At 37.7% G+C, this 19,210-nt stretch overlaps 1 protein-coding gene and 1 long non-coding RNA gene across 3 annotated transcripts; one reads left to right on the top strand and one right to left on the bottom strand.

Annotated features, from left to right (window-relative positions):
• Window positions 1-2,806: 2,806 nt before the first annotated feature.
• LOC6738605 (protein I'm not dead yet) lies at window positions 2,807-18,961 on the top strand. Of its 2 annotated transcripts, none has more exons than XM_016169281.3 (9): window positions 2,807-3,019; window positions 15,681-15,718; window positions 15,999-16,125; window positions 16,193-16,309; window positions 16,384-16,532; window positions 16,597-16,785; window positions 16,848-17,306; window positions 17,636-18,014; window positions 18,080-18,961. In XM_016169281.3, exons 1-9 carry the CDS (start codon window positions 2,996-2,998, stop codon window positions 18,368-18,370), a joined length of 1,773 nt encoding a protein of 590 aa, XP_016032449.1. In that variant the 5' UTR covers window positions 2,807-2,995; the 3' UTR covers window positions 18,371-18,961. The 2 variants fall into 2 exon arrangements, with proteins under 2 accessions (XP_016032449.1, XP_016032448.1); XM_016169280.3 differs by lacking the exon at window positions 2,807-3,019 and adding an exon at window positions 8,335-8,499.
• Window positions 6,697-7,182, bottom strand: LOC27207503. Its single transcript, XR_001600447.2, has 2 exons — window positions 6,881-7,182; window positions 6,697-6,805 (listed from the first exon to the last, which is right to left on the bottom strand). It is a non-coding gene; the product is annotated as an uncharacterized LOC27207503 (long non-coding RNA).
• Window positions 18,962-19,210: the final 249 nt, after the last annotated feature.

Below are 19,210 nucleotides of genomic sequence, written 5' to 3'. Positions count from 1 at the left end.
ACAGCATCAAAAAATTACAGCCGGGAGACAGCGAATGTTTGTACTCCGAAGAAACTATTAAAGAAATGAATGCATCTGATACAGAGAGTATTTTAGCTTGTGATGAAGTCGACATGAAGTTCATATAAATATAGGACCCCATTACAATTGTACCCTGGGTACCGATTATTACATATTTTACACATAATTAATTATAAACATTAATATAAATATGTAAACGGTAGCTTATGTGAGCTGTGATTTTAAATTTAAAAAACTTTAAAATTATAATAGTCAGGGCGTGAATTTTTAATTATTATTTTATTTCATCATATTGCTACGAAATTGGCCAAAACTCCAAACGTGTAAATTCGTTTCTTCGATCAGAATTAATTTCGGCCCGAAAATTGTCTTCTAGCACAAGTACGCACACATATACGTTCTCGTCTTTTGTTTATACTCACACAAGCAAGCAAATTCTATTTTTAGATTTTTTTTACGCTCTCAGGTAAGCAAGGGGAAAGAGAGAAATTTTGCCCGTCACCAAACCAATGTATGGCCGTTACGCATCTTGTTATACTAGTGTCTTTGATCCAACCATGGAAACTACAAAAATGGTTAGTTTGATTTTGAGACCGCGGTGAAATTTCAACTTTGCATTTCCACCCATTTTTTTTTTGGCACCAGTATTATGTAAAACGCCATCTATCGGCAACCGGGAGAACTTGATCAGTTCTTCCTAAGTTCACAACCCAAGATACGATGCTCGGGTTCATGTCAACTTACACCGAAGTAAAAATGTGCTGGCGAATTTAAACGAGGCGAAAGTTTTAAGTTACAACATTACATACAATTATAAACAATATATATACAGTGATTAACAATTGGGGTGCTATTTGTGTTACGAAAGAATGTTTACAGTATAAATTTGGTGGTGGGGCTTCTTAAGTTGTCTATAGGTTTTGAATTCGTGTAGCTGGATCTAATGCAATCGTCTAGGATGTAAGAAATTAACTTGGTTTCAATATTGCAAAAACAGTATTGGCTGTAGACTGGCTGGAATAATCGGCGCTCATTTTTATTAAATATGAATAATTTTTCTCTTTCAAGAGTGATGAATTTTGGAGTTATGTTAAACAGCATCCCACTCACTCACCTCCTCCGCGTCCACGTATACTGATCACCATATCCACCATTTGGACTGATGAACAATGGCAGCATATGCTTTGTAAACAGCGAGCTGCAGGACCTGGCCGTGATCGGTACGTTCTCTATAAACCTGTCCTGCAATTGACCTTTTTATTTCTCAAATTCTCAAAATCTAGTTTTGACATATTAAGCTGAAGCTGGCAGCACGGACCATATCCAGATATGTGCAGGAATTTGGTGGCTCGCCCGGGACCGCCTCATATGAGGCACTGGCGACTGAAAACAGCAGGCAAATTTGGAACTTTTGAACCTGGCCCTTTAGAGGATAATTGCAACACCACGGTTTTCGCAATCATTGCCGACGACGGGAGCTCCAGCATCTGCATTCTCATCTGCTTGATGTCCCCCTGCTCTATTCCTATCGTGAAGCTCTTCGGCCAGACGTACACACGGCAGAACTTTAAAGTTGCACTGCCATCAGCCCAAGAATGCGGAAGATAAAAATATCTAGCAGAAACACACTTAATGCCATCGAAAATTTTGATTCGAGAGAAGTGAGAGAAATTAAGAGAAAAGTTAGGCAACTATGTAAAAAATAAAAGCCTATATCTTTTTTAAAGTCAGTATTTTAAAACGGTAACACCAAGACCCTATTTCCTATCGATATCGAACTGTTACCGTTTTCTTTATTTTCAAAAACATTCAAATTATTCAAAATATGGAAATTTTTAAGAAGAAATAATTATTTTTTCAAATCCTGGAGAGAGAAGTGAAAAAAGGAAAAGTAGGACAGACAAAACTGGAGGAGCTCGAGTTCCTCCACTATCAGATACCCTGGAAAAACATTTAAAATTCGTTTGAAATTAGATACATAGTGGCAATAAAAATAACAAAATAATATAAAATAAATCAAAACATTTTTAAAAGTGTGGTCGTTGCATTATTCCGCGTTACTTAAAACTGCATTCTTTAACTTCCATACGGAGGACTGCTGTGGTCGTTTTGAATTAGGAATTCAGTGTCTAGGGTCGATGGAAACCCAAAACTTCCCTTTGCTAATGCCAAATGAAACTTTGATAGGTCTATAATGGAACATTAATGAAAAGCCTAGTTACACCGGTCTCGAAAAATACATTAGCAATTGCAATTGTCAAGCAACATTTAATTTAATTTCAAGGCTAGAGTATGTATATATAGCGTTGTTTTACATTTGACAAACGTAAGATACATTTCAATTACATGCAGAGCACACCAAAAATTGTTTGAAAAGGGTTTTTTCCCGTTTACTGACTGCCGGTTAAAATTAAATAGGTCAAAATATTTTAATGGCTTAAATAAAGAACATTTTTAAAAATATTAATATAGAAATATTAAAATAACCCTTCTGAATCTTTTAATTTACCATAAGGGTCCCCAAGAAAAAAATACTTTAAGTGTACCAAAAATGTAGATATACCTGTGTAGAATATAGTCCATACGCCTACAAAGAAGCATGCACAGAAAAACAAGTTTAAATGTGTCTCTTAGCGTATTAAAGTATTTGTATTTGCCCACAGACAACGACAACTTATCAGATATTTTCCATGTCCAGGGCTTAAAAGAGAGAGAGCGAGAGAGAGAGAGAGGAGAACGCGAAAGAAAATCGTTTGGGTTTGGTTTTGAGTTTTGGTAGCATTCGCATATTAGTCGTCGAACGCAAAGCAACATATTCATAAAAAGTGGTCTAGCCAACGAATTTATATATATGTGTTTTTTTCGACGCGGTGGTGGAAATTATGAAATAATCGCTTACGGTTGTGCTGAAAGAGAAACGGCGTGATCAATTCTTCAGATTTACCAAAAGTATCTATACCATATAGATCCGACCATGGCGACCGAAACTACAAAAATGGTAAGTTTGATTTTGAGACCGCGGTAATTACTTGTGATTAGGCAGGTGATTAGTGATTAGTGGTTTGCAGCTGGGAATTTGGGAACGTGGCGGTATTCCGTCTTTTCCGGTTAATTGCTTTTCGTTGACCTTGAGAACCTGCCTTAATGCCCGGCAAGCCCCTAGGACTTTTTATGACGAACAGTTAAGATCCGACTGAAAACCTGGTTTCGAGTTTGAGTAGCGCGTGGCAATCGGGTTAGGTAAGAGAGTGTTATGTAAACAAAATCTAAACCCAAGTATTTTATCAATTTTAAAATGATTTGGAGACCACATGTGCTGCTATTGTGCTTCTCGGCCGTGTTCTCGACTTTTGAAATATTTTCCACTCCCTAGAAAAAAGATACTTATATAAATACACTTCCAATCATTTTGCTCTCTTATTCAGCAGCTTGTTGAGTGCTCAATCTATAAAGTGTCGTCATACTGTTTACACACCCACTTAACAACCCATGACCAGCTTCTTATTATTCTGCTGCTATGATATCTCCATTTCCCCATCTGTTATCTAACTGAAGCAGCGCACTTTTGTGCAAATCTTCGGAAGTGACACCGCTTTCTTCCCCCACATTCCCCCCATACTTTTGTATGTATTATATGTATGCATTATCTCTCTCGTGTGTGGACAACCACCTGACCGAAAAACTGAATGACGACACCGAAAGATAACAATATGTACAATATTATTCAGATTCAGCAAAATAATTAGCGTGCCCCAGGTTTCTCAAGGCAATTAGTGGAAAGGCTTAAGAACGCTTAACATTTTTAAGAACCCGCCACAATTCGTATTTTTATTGAGGAGCAAAGTTAAAAACGTGTGATAACGTTGATTCTGGAATTTCCAGAAGCGCGAGGATTGCAAACAGACTTTATGGAACCTAGAAATTTCAGTGAATATTTAGACAGAAGCTGCTTGAAATGATCAGGCGAGGGATTTCGTTGTAGATTTATAGATATATAATCTGTAAAGCGTATTATTATTGGGTATTATTCACTATTTATTGTTGGCACCTCTATCTGATTGATAGACCCAGCGTATATCAAATATTTTAACCCTATTTTGTTAATGAATGAACATGAAATAGATAAAGCTGATAAATTGATTAGGCGTTTGTGACACAAATGTCAACCCATTCTGTTCTAAGCAGAAAGTCCAACGATCATTTGAGTACTAAGTATTTGAAGTTCAAATTCCAAAAGCAGATGAATGTCTGCATTAGAATTCAAAGTACTTTACGGGTATTTTTAGAATCGCCCAGCACTTTGGCTCTCGAACGAATGTTTACTCACATTTTGGCTTATAATCTCCATATTACCTTGAGGAAAATACATCTTTTTTGTGGGCCCGCCCCCACACGTGACATGGAATGACGCAAAAGGCAAAACAATTGCAGACGCAGATCTGAAATGTTTATTTCGATATATTCTTTAGTATAATACGAGCAAAATGTATCTGAACTTTGCATGGGAATTTAATTTGCGGCATTACCTAATCGGACAAATCAAAATGATTCTCATTTGACATTATTTATTTGATTATGTTCCAAAGTGATTAAATGTGGGTCAAACTCAATCTATGAGCCTTGATATTCGGTTTGTTTTGTTTGGCCAACAAAAAACAAGTTGCAAAAATCTTGAGCTGAAATTTATTGACCGGTGCTAAACTGGTTTTGCTTTTCGAGCACAGGGGGTTTCCTAAGTGAGAGCCTCTAGAGAAGATCTGTTTAAAGTTTCAACTTCAACTTGCACGCTTCTCGTTTGAGTGGCCAGAAAAGTATTGATCGAACTCGCTGGGAATCGGCTTGAAATCCCGAATTCTTACGATGTTCTTAAGTAATAGCAGGTAGGGAATTTTAACAACAAAGCGGATGAATAACTTAGCCCTTTTGTAAGTTAATTGCCAAGCCAATACAAATAACTAACAACTGTTTCAATAAAATGTAGTGCGAGTTGTTTAAGAACACTGTTTGCCAATAAAAAGGGGTATTTACCTTATTTTCTGTACATTTTTAGGATTTATGTGTGTGTTTTTTGTAATATACATACATATGTACATATATTTTACCTAACTTCGTCTACACTAATTCATTCGTTGCACTTCATTGTCGCCTTCCGTTCGGTTCAATTAAATTACAGCTCAATGCAATAAAATGATCTCACTTGATCAATTCGCTGCGAAAAAACTTTCCACATATGTATATACATTCATATACATGTATGATTCATATGAACATTTTCTTGCTTAAATAGCAAGATCAAAGAAAATAATCTGTTGTCAAGCACGGCGCTTGCCTCTGATACAATTATCTCCTCTCTGGCGAAATTTAATATGGGTGAAATTTGTACTGGCAAGTTGCTTAAAGTTGTCGTATTGATTCCCCGAATGTTCGATGCACGTAGTTTCCCTAACCGAATCGTCCTCGTTCTCAATTGAATCGATCCAATCAACAATTTATGGTCAGTTCCTATGCGACTTTGAAATTTGTTCGTATTGATTTTTACAAAGTGTGTTGGTCAGCAATTATTTCTGTATCATAGGAGCCTACAATTCGCCGTGGTTAAACTGTGGTGCTCTTAAATAAATTACTTTTGTTTCTCCAATTTTGTTATAATTGTATCTATGCAAAATCGTATTTTCAAGTCAATCTATTTTCCCAGTATATTGAATTTTTAGGGAATTCCTTGACAACAACTATTTGAATTTTAAGTTGGAATTCTAAAAATAGAATTTATTTCACCACCTGCGATGATTAAAGAGCCTCAAAGTATCTCAACCACTATCTTAACCAGGCACGCTTATTTTTATCAGTTCTTACGGGAAAACCACCCATAGAGCATGCCAAATGCAGATGATAGAACATTTACACGCGGCATGCACAGGAAAAGCTTCAAGTCCATTCCATGCCAGCAATCGATGACGATGACAGTGGCAACCACTTGTCACATTCATATCTTTTGCACTTGATGTAAGCAACTAAAACTTGAACAGGCAAACGAGTTTCACGCCGAGGTTGGCTTGACGACTTGTCGAGTGGTTCCAGTGGATTCTGGACCTCTTGCCCACTTTCACCCAGTGAGTGCATGTCCCTCCTCGCCATCGAGAAAGTTTCACTTCAATTACCCAGTTTACATGGGCCTTAACTCATTAAAGCCTAAACGGTGAAGAAGATATCCCTGATTATTATATTAATATGGAAAATTAATGATTAAATTTAATTGATAAAGCATTTCTGAGCATAAGGTTCGATCCTTATTTCATTCTTGTACTAGTACTTTTTGGTTTAGTTCCTAATTGTTTAACTTTGTCTAGTGAGCAGCGCAAAATTAAAGTATTGGGATTTATGTCATTAAAGACCCACATATGTTTAGATCAACATAAACATGAACTTAAACACTGATGATACCATTAAATGCCGATTAAATGTTTTAGTTTATGTACATATGTTCTCAGAAACTAATGATTTATAAGAATAAATCATGGCACAGTCTTTCTGATCAGCAACAGGTGGTCTACCGTTATTATCTTCAGGTGACTCCTGGCTAACGTGGCTGAAATATGTAACAGGTTGCCGTCTTGGTCTAAATGGCACAGCAGTAAATGGAAAAAGAAAGTGCTCGATTGAAATAACCAGCTGCACTTAATTGATTACGCCAAGCGAATTTTAATTACCATATTCCTTACGATTTTTTAAGTTAATTTCTTAATGTTGCGCGTCCAGGTCCCTTCCGCTGGTCACCACAGCTGAGCTTAATGTTTTTGAAAAGGGATAGTGTGTTGATAGAAATTTCTTTAAGAAATTAAAACAAAGTGCAAATATTTACCGATTTATTGAGATGAATCTTAGTCATCAATTTCGCTGGCACATCGAGATTTGGATGTTTGTTTGGTTAATTACCTTAACCTTAACATCAAGCCGCACTTCCTGCACTGGTGCCTGCACCTCCAAGATCCAAGTCCTTTTTCCCCAACGAAGATGTCGTCGTAGTCCGGTGGCGGGGTGGGGATGTGGACAGGATTCGGCGGCAATGGCAGTGGAGTTCCAATTGCCGACCACGCTGTTGATCGTAGTGGCGGCTTTGGTGTTGTGGACGCGGATTTCAAAGTGCTGTCCGCCAACTCTTTGACCATCAGCCCAATATGTCTGCGAGTCTCAAGAGCCGTAAATTTGTTACAATTGAAATTGAATTATCCATGTCGCAGAATATTTTAGCGCTAATAAGAAAGTGTTACCAGATTCGGAAAAGCATAAGAACGCAATTTTCGTTGAATGGCCGCTCTGCCTTTGTGTCCATGCATTTCTATTTGTGTATGTATTGTATGTAACAACAACAAACAACATGCAAGTGTGTGGTGCGATTTAATAACAGTGCACAGTGAAACATCGACAGCTATTTTTTTTTGGCTTGCTTTTTCGCACTCGTTTTCATTCTAATTTTCGTGAAGAAGAACAAGCTGCTTCTTATTCCAAATATGAGAAGCAGAGCGAAACTTCCAATTGGAATATAGGAATATTTCTGAGAGAGAAAATAAAGAGAACTTAAAACAATAACATAACTGGACACAACTAAGATCTGCGTTTCCCATTGATTATCCATTAATCCGATCTATTTAACATTATGGGTCAATAATGTGACGGTGTGGACTCCAGACTAATCAACCCACGGTTACTGCATTAGAAACTCTATATTTATATAAGAGAATAAAAGTCAACAAATATGAAAACTATTCAAAAATTAAGCTTACAGATCAGCTTCGATCAGCTTAGTACCTGTATTAGTGAAAATCAAAATACATTTATTTGAAACCTACAACTGTTAATTACGTTAATTAGTGATTAAATTCATATTTAAATTTTAAGGATACATTAAGTAAGCTGCTTAATATATTAATAAGCGCGCTTAAGCCAAACTCTGCTTAAAAGCTGGCTTCTTTTTTCCATGAACTGAATTTTGGATAAGTCCCAGCTTAAGCCTAAAATGACAAAGATATCTCAGACAAATTACCCTTTAAGCTTAGCTTAAATCGCTGATCTATGAATAACTACGAAACAAACAAATGTATGATTTCAATAATTGGAAAATGCTGAGCCAAACCAATTTTCTCTGAGTGTTTCTAAGCCTATCTTACGACGACCGGCAGGCTCACGGTGCCACCACTAGCCGCCCAAAAACGTTCTGCTCTTCTCCCGCTCTCGCGCGCTCCCACACACACGTGTGCAGCGGACCCTACACCTACGTCGCGGCACACCAACACACAGAACGCGGGCGGTTGAAGCGGCAGAGCTATCGCCAAGTAAATTCAGTCGCGCATTTCACCGTTTCCGAATCGGACGAACCGGGCGTGTTTGCTCTCCTACTGCTTTCGAGATCGGAGTCCCGATAAGGATATAACTACAACCTGAAGAGGAATCCAAGGCTCCTCCTGCCCATAGTTTTGAAAAGTAAATAGAGTACTTGTTATCAACTAGGAAGCGGTGATACGTAGTTTCGAATTGCCTGTGTAAGGCAGCCAAACGGATACCACTGAACAATCGCCATGTGCGTCGTCGTCCCTTCTCGTTTCATACATCGTGCGATAAAAATACCGCGTTGCTTTTTGTGTTTATTTAAAAATTTTGGTTAGGAAGTGAACACACGAACTCGTGACGTTTGCATTTTCACAACAACAAAAAGAGCAAAACATAGCAGAAGAACCCCAGGAGAAACAGAAACAGAAACCGTTGACCGAGTGCCAGTGTGAAGGTCTAGGCACAAAGAACCGCTACCAAGAATCTCTTGGGAGTGGGAGGCTCTTTACAATGACAACATTGCACCAAAGATGGGCTCTCTCTCTAAAATGCATTTCATACCAATATTTACTTTTCCGCTGAGCACTGGCATCTGGTTCTTTGTTCCAACGGACTTATCGATCCTCCGTTCCATTTGCTCTTCTTCGCGATCCAAGTGCACCTGATGCAGTACAGTTCTTTTTCGATAAGTCACACTTCAATTACGATTTTGGTGTATTGACTAAATTCAATATGTTCCAATCTATATTAGAAAAGGAATTGCTTAAAGCGATTACTCAACATTTGTGGAATAAATTTTCAAAAATATCGCTTTCCAATTTTGATGTTTAAAACGTGTTACTTCAAGTAACAAATATTGCCACTTTTCGAAGAAATTCCTACATTTCTGTGCATATGTATGTTTGTAGAGCAGATCTTGATGCACTAGTGCGCTTCCTGTTCTATTTTTATTGAACTGACGCAGCATTTTCCATCTAAAGTTTTCCAAAATAATGTTTACAATTTGTTCATGTATTTATTTGTCTTAAGACGTGCAAGAGTTTACTGTTTCGTTAGTGAAAGTTCTGTATTTCATGTATACTCTTCTGTAAAATTCATATTCCATTTTAAGAATTAACCTAAAAATATTGTCAAATTTTACAAGTTTAACCATAAAAAAGCTCAAACTCGTATATATTAATTGGTATATAAATCATATGAATAATATCAGTCGACAGCCCAATCATTTTAAAGTACCAAACGAATACGAGTTTTTAATTGCAGTTCATTGGCAACAATTAATTTTCGGTTAGTTTTGGACGTGTTTTATAAATTGCTGTAGCGATCATGCTATTGTATAATGCATCATGATTTTCGATCAGATCATTTCTTATCAATAGAGTAACACGCATTCCTCTAATCAATGGAATTTCGGACAGAACGCATGCCGCATGTCTGGTTAGCATTGAATTTTGAACATTCATACATACGAGTATGTATCAGGTGACACCATTTATATAATATATATAAATACTTTTCCTCAATGGATCTGATTTACTAGCTATGTAAATAAGTGCCAGTGTTTTTAAATTTGCACTGAAGCATTTAACTTTATGGTTTCATTTGTGAAACCATAGCAGCTGTTTTCTTCGAAATTGTGCGAACTGTGCAATTATTTATTGTATAAACAATCTTAGCAGCTGTCATTACATAATAATTAATTTTTTGTACATATCTCAAGTTTTATTCTTACTGAGAACTTTACAAATCAAAGTTGTCTTATCTCCCAGTGCGGTTTGAAGGCCTAGAGCACTCGATAAGGAAATGAAATTACACAACAGATAGTAAAACAATTTTATAGAATAAAAATTAGTTTGACACTTACAAACCAGTTGGGCCAGTTTTCAAACCTACATAACTAATCAGGTGAACTTGAACAAAACACTGCACTTATTTACCTGTTGCACTTTTCAAATAAACGGCTATGTTTCATGTTTAAATTGATGTTAAATGCTGGCCAAATTAAATTCTATACTTATCTAATATGTTCTCTCCTTCTATATACTCAACACAAATTAAAATAGCCAAGTGCTAATATTTGTTGGATTGGATAATTCGCTAAACGAATCATTAAAGTCAACCGAGGCGAAATTCACACCATTTTTGTTGGGCGTGTGAGATAACGTGATTTTTGTTTCTGTTCATTAATTCACACCTAATAAGCGGCGTAATCAAATAACCACTGATATATCAATAAGTTATAAAAGTTGACGTAGAACGGCGTTTCTGTATGAAGATAAACGATATCTGAAAAAAGATGTTGTATGTGGTCATTGAACGCGAGGACAAAAAACAAATACTTTGCGATTAGCTTGTTTTGGGTGGAACTTTTCTGAAACTATATAATCTGTCAAACATTTACCGAGTCTGGCTTGATTATCTCTCCATTTCTTTTGGTTATTTACATTTGACAGCTGCTGAGTCTTCATTCTATTAAAGAACAGAATGAATAATATACCCCCATTAATTAATATGGCCCATGTCTCTGTTTCAGGAACTACTAGACAGTTAAGTATGCTAATTTGTCGATCTCTTTTGTTTTGGTTTCACTTTTGTTGACAATGTCAATGTCAAGTTCAAAGTTCTACAGCCGATGGGGCACTGCTGACATACTAATTGTTAGAACAATTATTTTAACAACAGCTCGACCAACTGGTCTGTCCATATTTGGTTTACACACACTGAAGCCACGTTAGTAAATAGGATGGGAAATCAGAAAATGTGCCTGTTGCGATAACCAGGGTTATTTATAATTAATATGCCGGTCATTTGTTGGGGAAGTAAAACCACATGAAGGTGAAAAGTTGAATGAATTTCCAGAGATTCATTCGCTGAATTTCAATTATGTGGTTTGTTGCAGTGCATCAAGATCCGACTCACTGTCCCTTTCTATTGGAATTTGTTAAGAGATTTGTGTGTTGCCACAGACCACAAATTGGTTCTGAAATTGCGATAAAAATAACTCGAAATGTGCATACAATTATCGAGGCATTTGAAAACATATTTCGCAGACCCATTCTCTAGCGATAACCCGCAGCTTGACCTCATCCGAATTCGAGAACACACTCACTTGTTGCCAAGTGCCTTGGCATATGTGAATGAACTAAATGGAAAAGTGAAGCAAAAGAGCCCCATTTCCATATCAAATGTATGCGAGTGTCGTAAGGTGATTTTTCAGTTCACTTGAGTTATTTTAATGAGTAATCGTCGCGGGTTTTTTAGAGTACAGTACAGTACCGAAAAAAGTTAAACTAACGCTTAGCAAGACTAACTTTTATTTGGTAACTGCCTCGTTAAAGAGATTCCGCTCAAAAAGGTTTAAATTTAGCCATTGTATTTGTACTTTGAATCAACTTAATCGACCTGCTTAGTTTAGCGCCTCCGATTAGAGTCTAAAGTACTCATCAATGAGTATATATTCCCCACATATACAGTACATATATAGCAAACACTTGAACTAGAAACTCAAATCCCTTATCAATGCTCGTCGTGGGTTTTATTGTTCTCTTATTATTTTATAATTGCGTAATGGAGAAGTGAAGCATGATTAGTACACTAATACTATAAATGCAAAAACTATGGTATTTCTCGGTTGCAGTTCACTTTGTTTTGCCAATAGCTATGTTTATTTATTTATGGCTAGCAAATTGCCAACTGGATTTCTTTTTTTAATGGACTGGTTTTTCTTATCAACAGACAGATGTATGGCAAAACTGTAAAAGTAAAAAATTAATGCGAATGTTTTGACTAACGAAGGAGCAGCAGACGGAAATTATTTGAATATTTGCTTGCCAATGAATGAATAATTTGCAAAGTGGTCTGGATAAATTAGTCACATTTTGATAAGCAATGCATAATTTCTGTTGTTTATTATGATTTTTTAAGGAAATCTTTTTCATACTGCCTTTATCTTTTACAATAATAACTTTAATTGCTTTAATTATAGGAGATTTCCCCAATTTTTCTCACTGCGTTTTACGCCTCAATAAATATCATTGCTCGACTTACATATAAATTTAAAAAATGCTTAATTGATCGGTTGTTGTTTTTGCTGATGCTAATTTCATCAATCTTCTGACAACTTTCCGGAAAAGACTACCTGTTACTCATCCCAATATGGTAATTTCGTAACATAAATTCACACTTAACTTCCGCATTAAAAAATGTTTTGAGGTGCACTCGAGCAAAAACTGTGCATTTAAGTATTTGATATATTTAGCCCGTTTATTGATACGCTAATTTACGCAAATACGTGAGCATTTGATGGTTAATAAACAATGTTTTTCCCCAGCTGGTTACTCATGTCCACCAGGAATGCGCCTCTCTCCCCATGACCCATTATTTCAATTAACCAGTAAACACTTTACTCCACTTATCGGAACGCCCAGAGACAGCAGACAGCAACATCTACTATATCTATTCTCTGCCATAGAGCACTTCGCTATCTTCGAATATGTCGAGGGTGCCCACAGCGCCAAACAAAAGGCATTTCGAAAATTGTTTGTAAACGGGCAATTAATTTATTTACAGCGAAAACAACAATGACAATCGCCGGCGAAACATCTTTGGTCTTTCGTTGGTGGTCCTAAGACAATTCCACTCGATTTCGATTCCGATTGTCTTGCCAGCCGCCCATCGGAAATTTCAATTATTTGAAAGGAAATACGTTTTCCTCTTGAAATGAAAATGGGCGGGAATTTCAGGTGTTTCGTGTGGGAGTTCCAAACTATTATTAGTTGATTCCCCATATTATTTTTTGTTAGCTGACAGAATTTGAGCTCCTAATATGCTATTACACGTAATTGCGGTTTGTTGGGTTTCAATTAGATTGACACATTGCGTCTAATCCGGATTCAATCAGGCATAAAGTATTTTTAGAACGCCCAGAAAAGCCTGCTAAATTATAGTTTTTTATATACGTGCCTATCTTCAGTGTTGCTTATTATTTGTTATATATATTTTATATGCTGAAAACCCTCAACCTTTTCTTTGCTCAGCAAATAACATTGTCACTCCAGACGAGCTGAAAAATTCCACTCGAAAACGATGAGCGTATATGTATAAATGTATTTTGATTGCAATATAAAGATGTAATAACTTTCAGTATTCATATAGCTAAGAAGGCGCGTTTACATATTAAATTTTCGTTTGATATTCAGAGCATCATCCGCTGACGTAGTTCCCGTTCTCAATCAGATTGTTTGCTCATTGTAGACCTAGTATACAGTTTACAGATAGGAATCTATAAGAACGTTCTACACTATTGGTTCCACTTTATCAATTTGCGCCTTTATCTATCGCTGGGTTGACGATATTTCATCTTTCGTCTTGCTATCAGCACGGCACAAAGTGGGCGTGGCAGCCCCGGAGAAGTTGTTTTATTCAGAGTTCTGTTCGTCAGAGAATTGAAATAAAAATGCTGTTAATTGCCGTGTGGAAATATTCCTTAATTAATGACTGACTCTTGACTTGCTAAGGGTGTGAGCTCAGTGAAAATAAACACGTTTGCTTCAGGGGGATGTACTCTCACTCATTTCAAGATGAATTCGAAATAAAAATCTCTAATTAAAAGCATTTTATAGAACGTCTCCCTATACAATGTAGCAACAATTGAGAGCGACTACGATTAAAACAATGCTAATAGATTTTAATGATGGCTTATATAGATGTTGCCGTCTAGTTTGCCATACAGATACTTTTCGATCTCGTGCCGCGCAGTGTGAAACTAAATGCCATCGTTCGTCGCCTATAAACAAAAGCAGTTCTCCAATTACGACTGACTGAAGCACACGAACAACAAAAGCGGTGTGGACAATATATGTATAAACAAAATAACAACAGTCGAAATAATAAGATCGGCAAAAAATAAATAACAAGCCGAGATAAGCGAAGTAAAACGCTTCACAAAGGCGGCAACTTGTTAAGTAAGCTAATTAATATAATCATTTCGCATATCAGAGTCGTTAATGCTTTGGATAAATATTGAGAACGATCGTCAGTTGGAAAAAAACAGATAAGATTGATTTCTTGTAGTTTTTGATGGAAGAAAACTGTCTTAATTGCGTTGCCAAAAATATTTCAAAAATATAAGTGATCAATGCCCAGTTGAAATAGGTACGGATATAAAAGATACTTCAAATTATAATTCTTCCAATTTAACAATGTAATGTAAGTAATTATATTGTTTGGCCACTTCGATAAATCAATAAGTGTTGACAGTTTCACTTGATAGCTTACCAGGTTTTATGCTCTAAGCTGTTTGCTCAAAAAAGGGTTCAACTGGTCATTATTCATGCGATGTATCTGCGGCACGTGAGGCATCATATCTTGCAGGCAATAAAATATCATTCCCGGCGACATTTCACTTTGTGTCAGTCAATGGCCCCTTTAGAGGTTGCATGCGGCACGCCACAGATACATTTGAAACCACTCAGTCAACTTATGTATCTAAATACATGGTTAAGCCCAGCAGAGTTTTCAAATTTTGACATTGACATTGCTGTCCCTTCAATGCCGATCTATAATTAGTTTGGCTTTTATTTGGATGTATCTACAAATCCATACCAAAATGTAGTGTGCGGCTGTGTTATTATGTTTGTCTGGAGCTTATTGGCTTGATTGATTGTGGGCTCCATGGTGATAAGGGGCTTTGCAGGAATCAGTGATTAGGACGTGCCTCCTAACCCAGAACGTGAGGAGCGCTCCACTCACATGTGTTTCATTCTTGTTGGTACAACTCGGGCATAGATTACCTAACGAGGGGAGAACTGGGTGCTGGGCTGCTGACGCCCATGATATGGAAAACAGGCCAACTGTCGTCATGAATATGCGCCTGCGGAATATCCACTCAATATATATGTATCTGCATATATGTATATGTAGTATATTCCACACACCAGACGTTGACAAATTTTTGTGCCACAACTTGGGCATATTCGTTACGTTCCGTTCCATTCTATTTCACTTCCATTTTACAGTAGGTGTTTGTGTTCTCCTCGCAAAAAGAAATTATATCACGCGCCTGATTTCCATACGCTTCTTTATTTATTTACTTTGGCTTGGTGCGATTCAAATGATTTTCAATTGGTTACGTTTGGGCTGGCACATATATTGATGGATGGCATTTTAATGAAGCGTGAAACGATGACAATCGCCGGCTGGGTTCGGTTCGGGGTTCACTTTGCTTTGGGTACGACTACATGGCAACAAGTGGTTCGGCCTCTTAGAAGGGGGCTCGTTCTGGATTCTTGAGAACTTTTAATTGATTTATTTTTTTACGCTCTATTTGCTCATAGATCTACACGCCACCGCCACTGGACATCAAAATGGAAATGTAAGTATTATGAAACTTGATGGTTGATTGATAGCTGGAACTATGATGCATTTGATTTTATAGCAAATATAAAAACAAATGTTAAAGACGCATGAAACAATTGAATTATCCGATGATGATTGCTTTTTCTTTGATCTTTATATATTCGTTTTATTCAATTTAATGATCACGCATAAACGTCTAATTAATTCAATTCAAATCAACCGATATTGTTGTGCATAATGTTCCTTTACACATTTCACTATTCCTTTCTAACTTAAGACTTTAATTTTAATTACAGTGAAATTGGCGAACAACCGCAGCCACCGGTGAAGTGCTCCAACTTCTTTTCCAACCACTGGAAGGGATTGGTTGTGTTCCTGGTGCCGCTGCTATGTCTACCCGTTATGCTGCTGAACGAGGGCGCCGTAAGTTTAAACCTTAACCAGATATATAGTTCAACTAAACTTAAATCTTAAAAATTAATTTTTCTAGGAATTTCGGTGCATGTACCTTCTTTTGGTAATGGCCATATTTTGGGTAACGGAAGCCTTGCCTCTCTATGTGACGTCCATGATACCCATCGTGGCCTTCCCTATAATGGGTATAATGGTAAGTTCTTTATTTCAAATCTAAATTATGCAATACAGTCCTAACCGATTACTTTCACATTGACATTTGTCTAGAGCTCGGATCAGACTTGCCGCTTGTACTTCAAGGATACGCTGGTGATGTTCATGGGCGGCATTATGGTCGCCCTGGCTGTGGAGTACTGTAATCTACACAAACGTCTTGCTTTGAGGGTAATCCAGATCGTGGGCTGCAGTCCCCGCAGGTATGTATACTAATGATTTAAAGATAAGGCCGATTTTAATATTAGTTCTTTGCTTTTCCCACAGATTACACTTTGGCCTCATCATGGTCACAATGTTTTTGAGCATGTGGATTTCGAACGCCGCCTGTACTGCCATGATGTGTCCGATTATCCAAGCCGTGCTGGAGGAGCTGCAGGCTCAGGGTGTCTGCAAGATCAACCATGAGCCTCAATACCAAATCGTTGGAGGCAACAAGAAAAACAACGAGGATGAGTAAGTAAAAATTTGTATACGTTTGTACGTTTTTAAACTTAATAAATTCGTTTTTTTGCTAGGCCACCATACCCCACCAAGATCACTCTGTGCTACTATCTGGGCATTGCCTACGCCTCCTCGCTGGGCGGCTGCGGAACCATCATCGGAACTGCCACCAATCTTACCTTCAAGGGCATCTACGAGGCGCGTTTCAAGAACTCCACCGAACAGATGGACTTCCCCACCTTCATGTTCTACTCGGTGCCATCCATGTTGGTCTACACCCTGCTGACATTCGTGTTCCTGCAATGGCACTTCATGGGTCTGTGGCGTCCCAAGAGCAAGGAGGCACAGGAAGTCCAGAGGGGACGAGAGGGCGCCGATGTCGCCAAAAAGGTTATCGATCAGCGCTACAAGGATCTGGGTCCCATGTCCATTCACGAGATCCAAGTGATGATTCTATTCATTTTCATGGTTGTGATGTACTTCACCCGCAAGCCTGGCATCTTTTTGGGATGGGCCGATTTGCTGAATTCCAAGTAAGTTGATATTTAAGTCCGGCTATTGGTTTTCCTGGTTAAACCCATCGTTTTTATCTTAAACAAAAGTTTCTACCTGATATACGTGCTAAATTCGCCTTTACAACATTCGAAATACGTTTGAATAAATCATATTGAATTATAAGCAATTACATCTCTATAAATCGACGTCAACTGACGAGGCGGACTAAATTATAGGAATTTTTAAAGTATTTATTGAACATTTATGGTTTTAGATCTGGAAAAACCATAAAAGTCTAGCTCTTACTTAGATTTAAACTTGAGAGTTATATATTTACTTAACCTACATACATGCTACTTTTTTCCAGGGACATTCGTAACTCTATGCCCACTATTTTCGTCGTCGTCATGTGCTTCATGCTGCCCGCCAATTATGCTTTCCTGCGCTACTGCACCAGACGCGGTGGTCCAGTGCCCACGGGTCCTACTCCCTCGCTGATCACCTGGAAGTTCATCCAGACCAAGGTGCCATGGGGTCTGGTGTTCCTGTTGGGCGGTGGTTTCGCTTTGGCCGAAGGCAGCAAGCAGAGCGGCATGGCCAAGCTGATTGGCAATGCTCTGATTGGATTGAAGGTGCTGCCCAACTCTGTACTCTTGCTGGTGGTCATCCTGGTGGCTGTGTTCCTGACCGCCTTCAGCTCCAATGTGGCGATCGCCAACATCATTATTCCCGTTCTGGCTGAGATGGTGAGTTTAAAGGGATGCAGTTTGTATGAAACGTCGTGTACTAAATGAGTTTATTTCTGTTTCAGTCCCTGGCCATTGAGATCCATCCTCTGTACCTGATCCTGCCCGCTGGTCTGGCCTGCAGTATGGCCTTCCACCTGCCGGTTAGCACTCCGCCCAACGCTTTGGTTGCGGGCTATGCCAACATTAGGACGAAGGACATGGCCATTGCTGGAATCGGTCCGACCATCATTACCATCATCACCCTGTTTGTTTTCTGCCAAACCTGGGGCCTGGTCGTCTATCCGAACCTCAACTCGTTCCCCGAATGGGCTCAGATTTATGCCGCAGCAGCACTGGGAAACAAGACGCACTAGATAGTTAGTAATTAGTGTAAATAACTAACATACCCGTCACAGCGATAAAGTTGAGGAAAATTTAGGGAATTTTAAACGAAAAGTGCCTTTGCTGACAGCGAAAAATGTAAAAAATATTTAACTATGTATACTTGCATTTCAGAGTTGCGAAAAGTTTTGATACAAAAGCATAACCTATTGTTTAGAAAAATGTGTTGAAAAAAACGTATCGCAATATACTGTTAATCGGGAATTGAACTCCTGGTCTACGCACTCAGCTAAATATTTAAATACAAATTAATGTTACTTAATTGTTGCATTTAGCATAAAAATGAAAAAGATTTGGAAAAGTTGGAACATTTTGTTCAATGGCAGCTCTGGCCTGCTAATATTTTAAATAAGTAGACTGAGAGAACTTACATATTCATACATGTTTTTCAACTTGTAAAAAATTTTAAATGAACAACTCACTCAATACTTCATTGCGAACCAAAATGAGCACACAAATAGCGGTAGCCTAAGCTTAAATGATACTGTGTACATTTTCAGATGATTTATGTTTTATATAGTTTGTAAAAAATATTAAATAATAAAAAGCTCAAACGACAATAATTCTATACGTTTGTTTATTTCAATACCTTTTTTTGCTTGATGTTCAAAGCGCGCGGGACCTTTCGTATAACGATAGCTCTCATTAATCGATAACTTGCCCTGCTAGGGATGCGCGATTCAATGAAAAGGTTTGAGGCTCACTGGCACAGTTTTATATCTACTGGAAACTTGTTGCTGAAATTTAAATTCATTAAATAAAATACATATTTTTACAAATTTATGGATGGAGGTAATATAAATTTAATTACA

Source organism: Drosophila simulans, chromosome 3L, assembly GCF_016746395.2.
Source record: "Drosophila simulans strain w501 chromosome 3L, Prin_Dsim_3.1, whole genome shotgun sequence".
Lineage (NCBI taxonomy): Eukaryota > Metazoa > Arthropoda > Insecta > Diptera > Drosophilidae > Drosophila > Drosophila simulans.
Note: the sequence above shows the minus strand (reverse complement) of the source record. Positions and strands in the feature narration are given on the sequence as shown.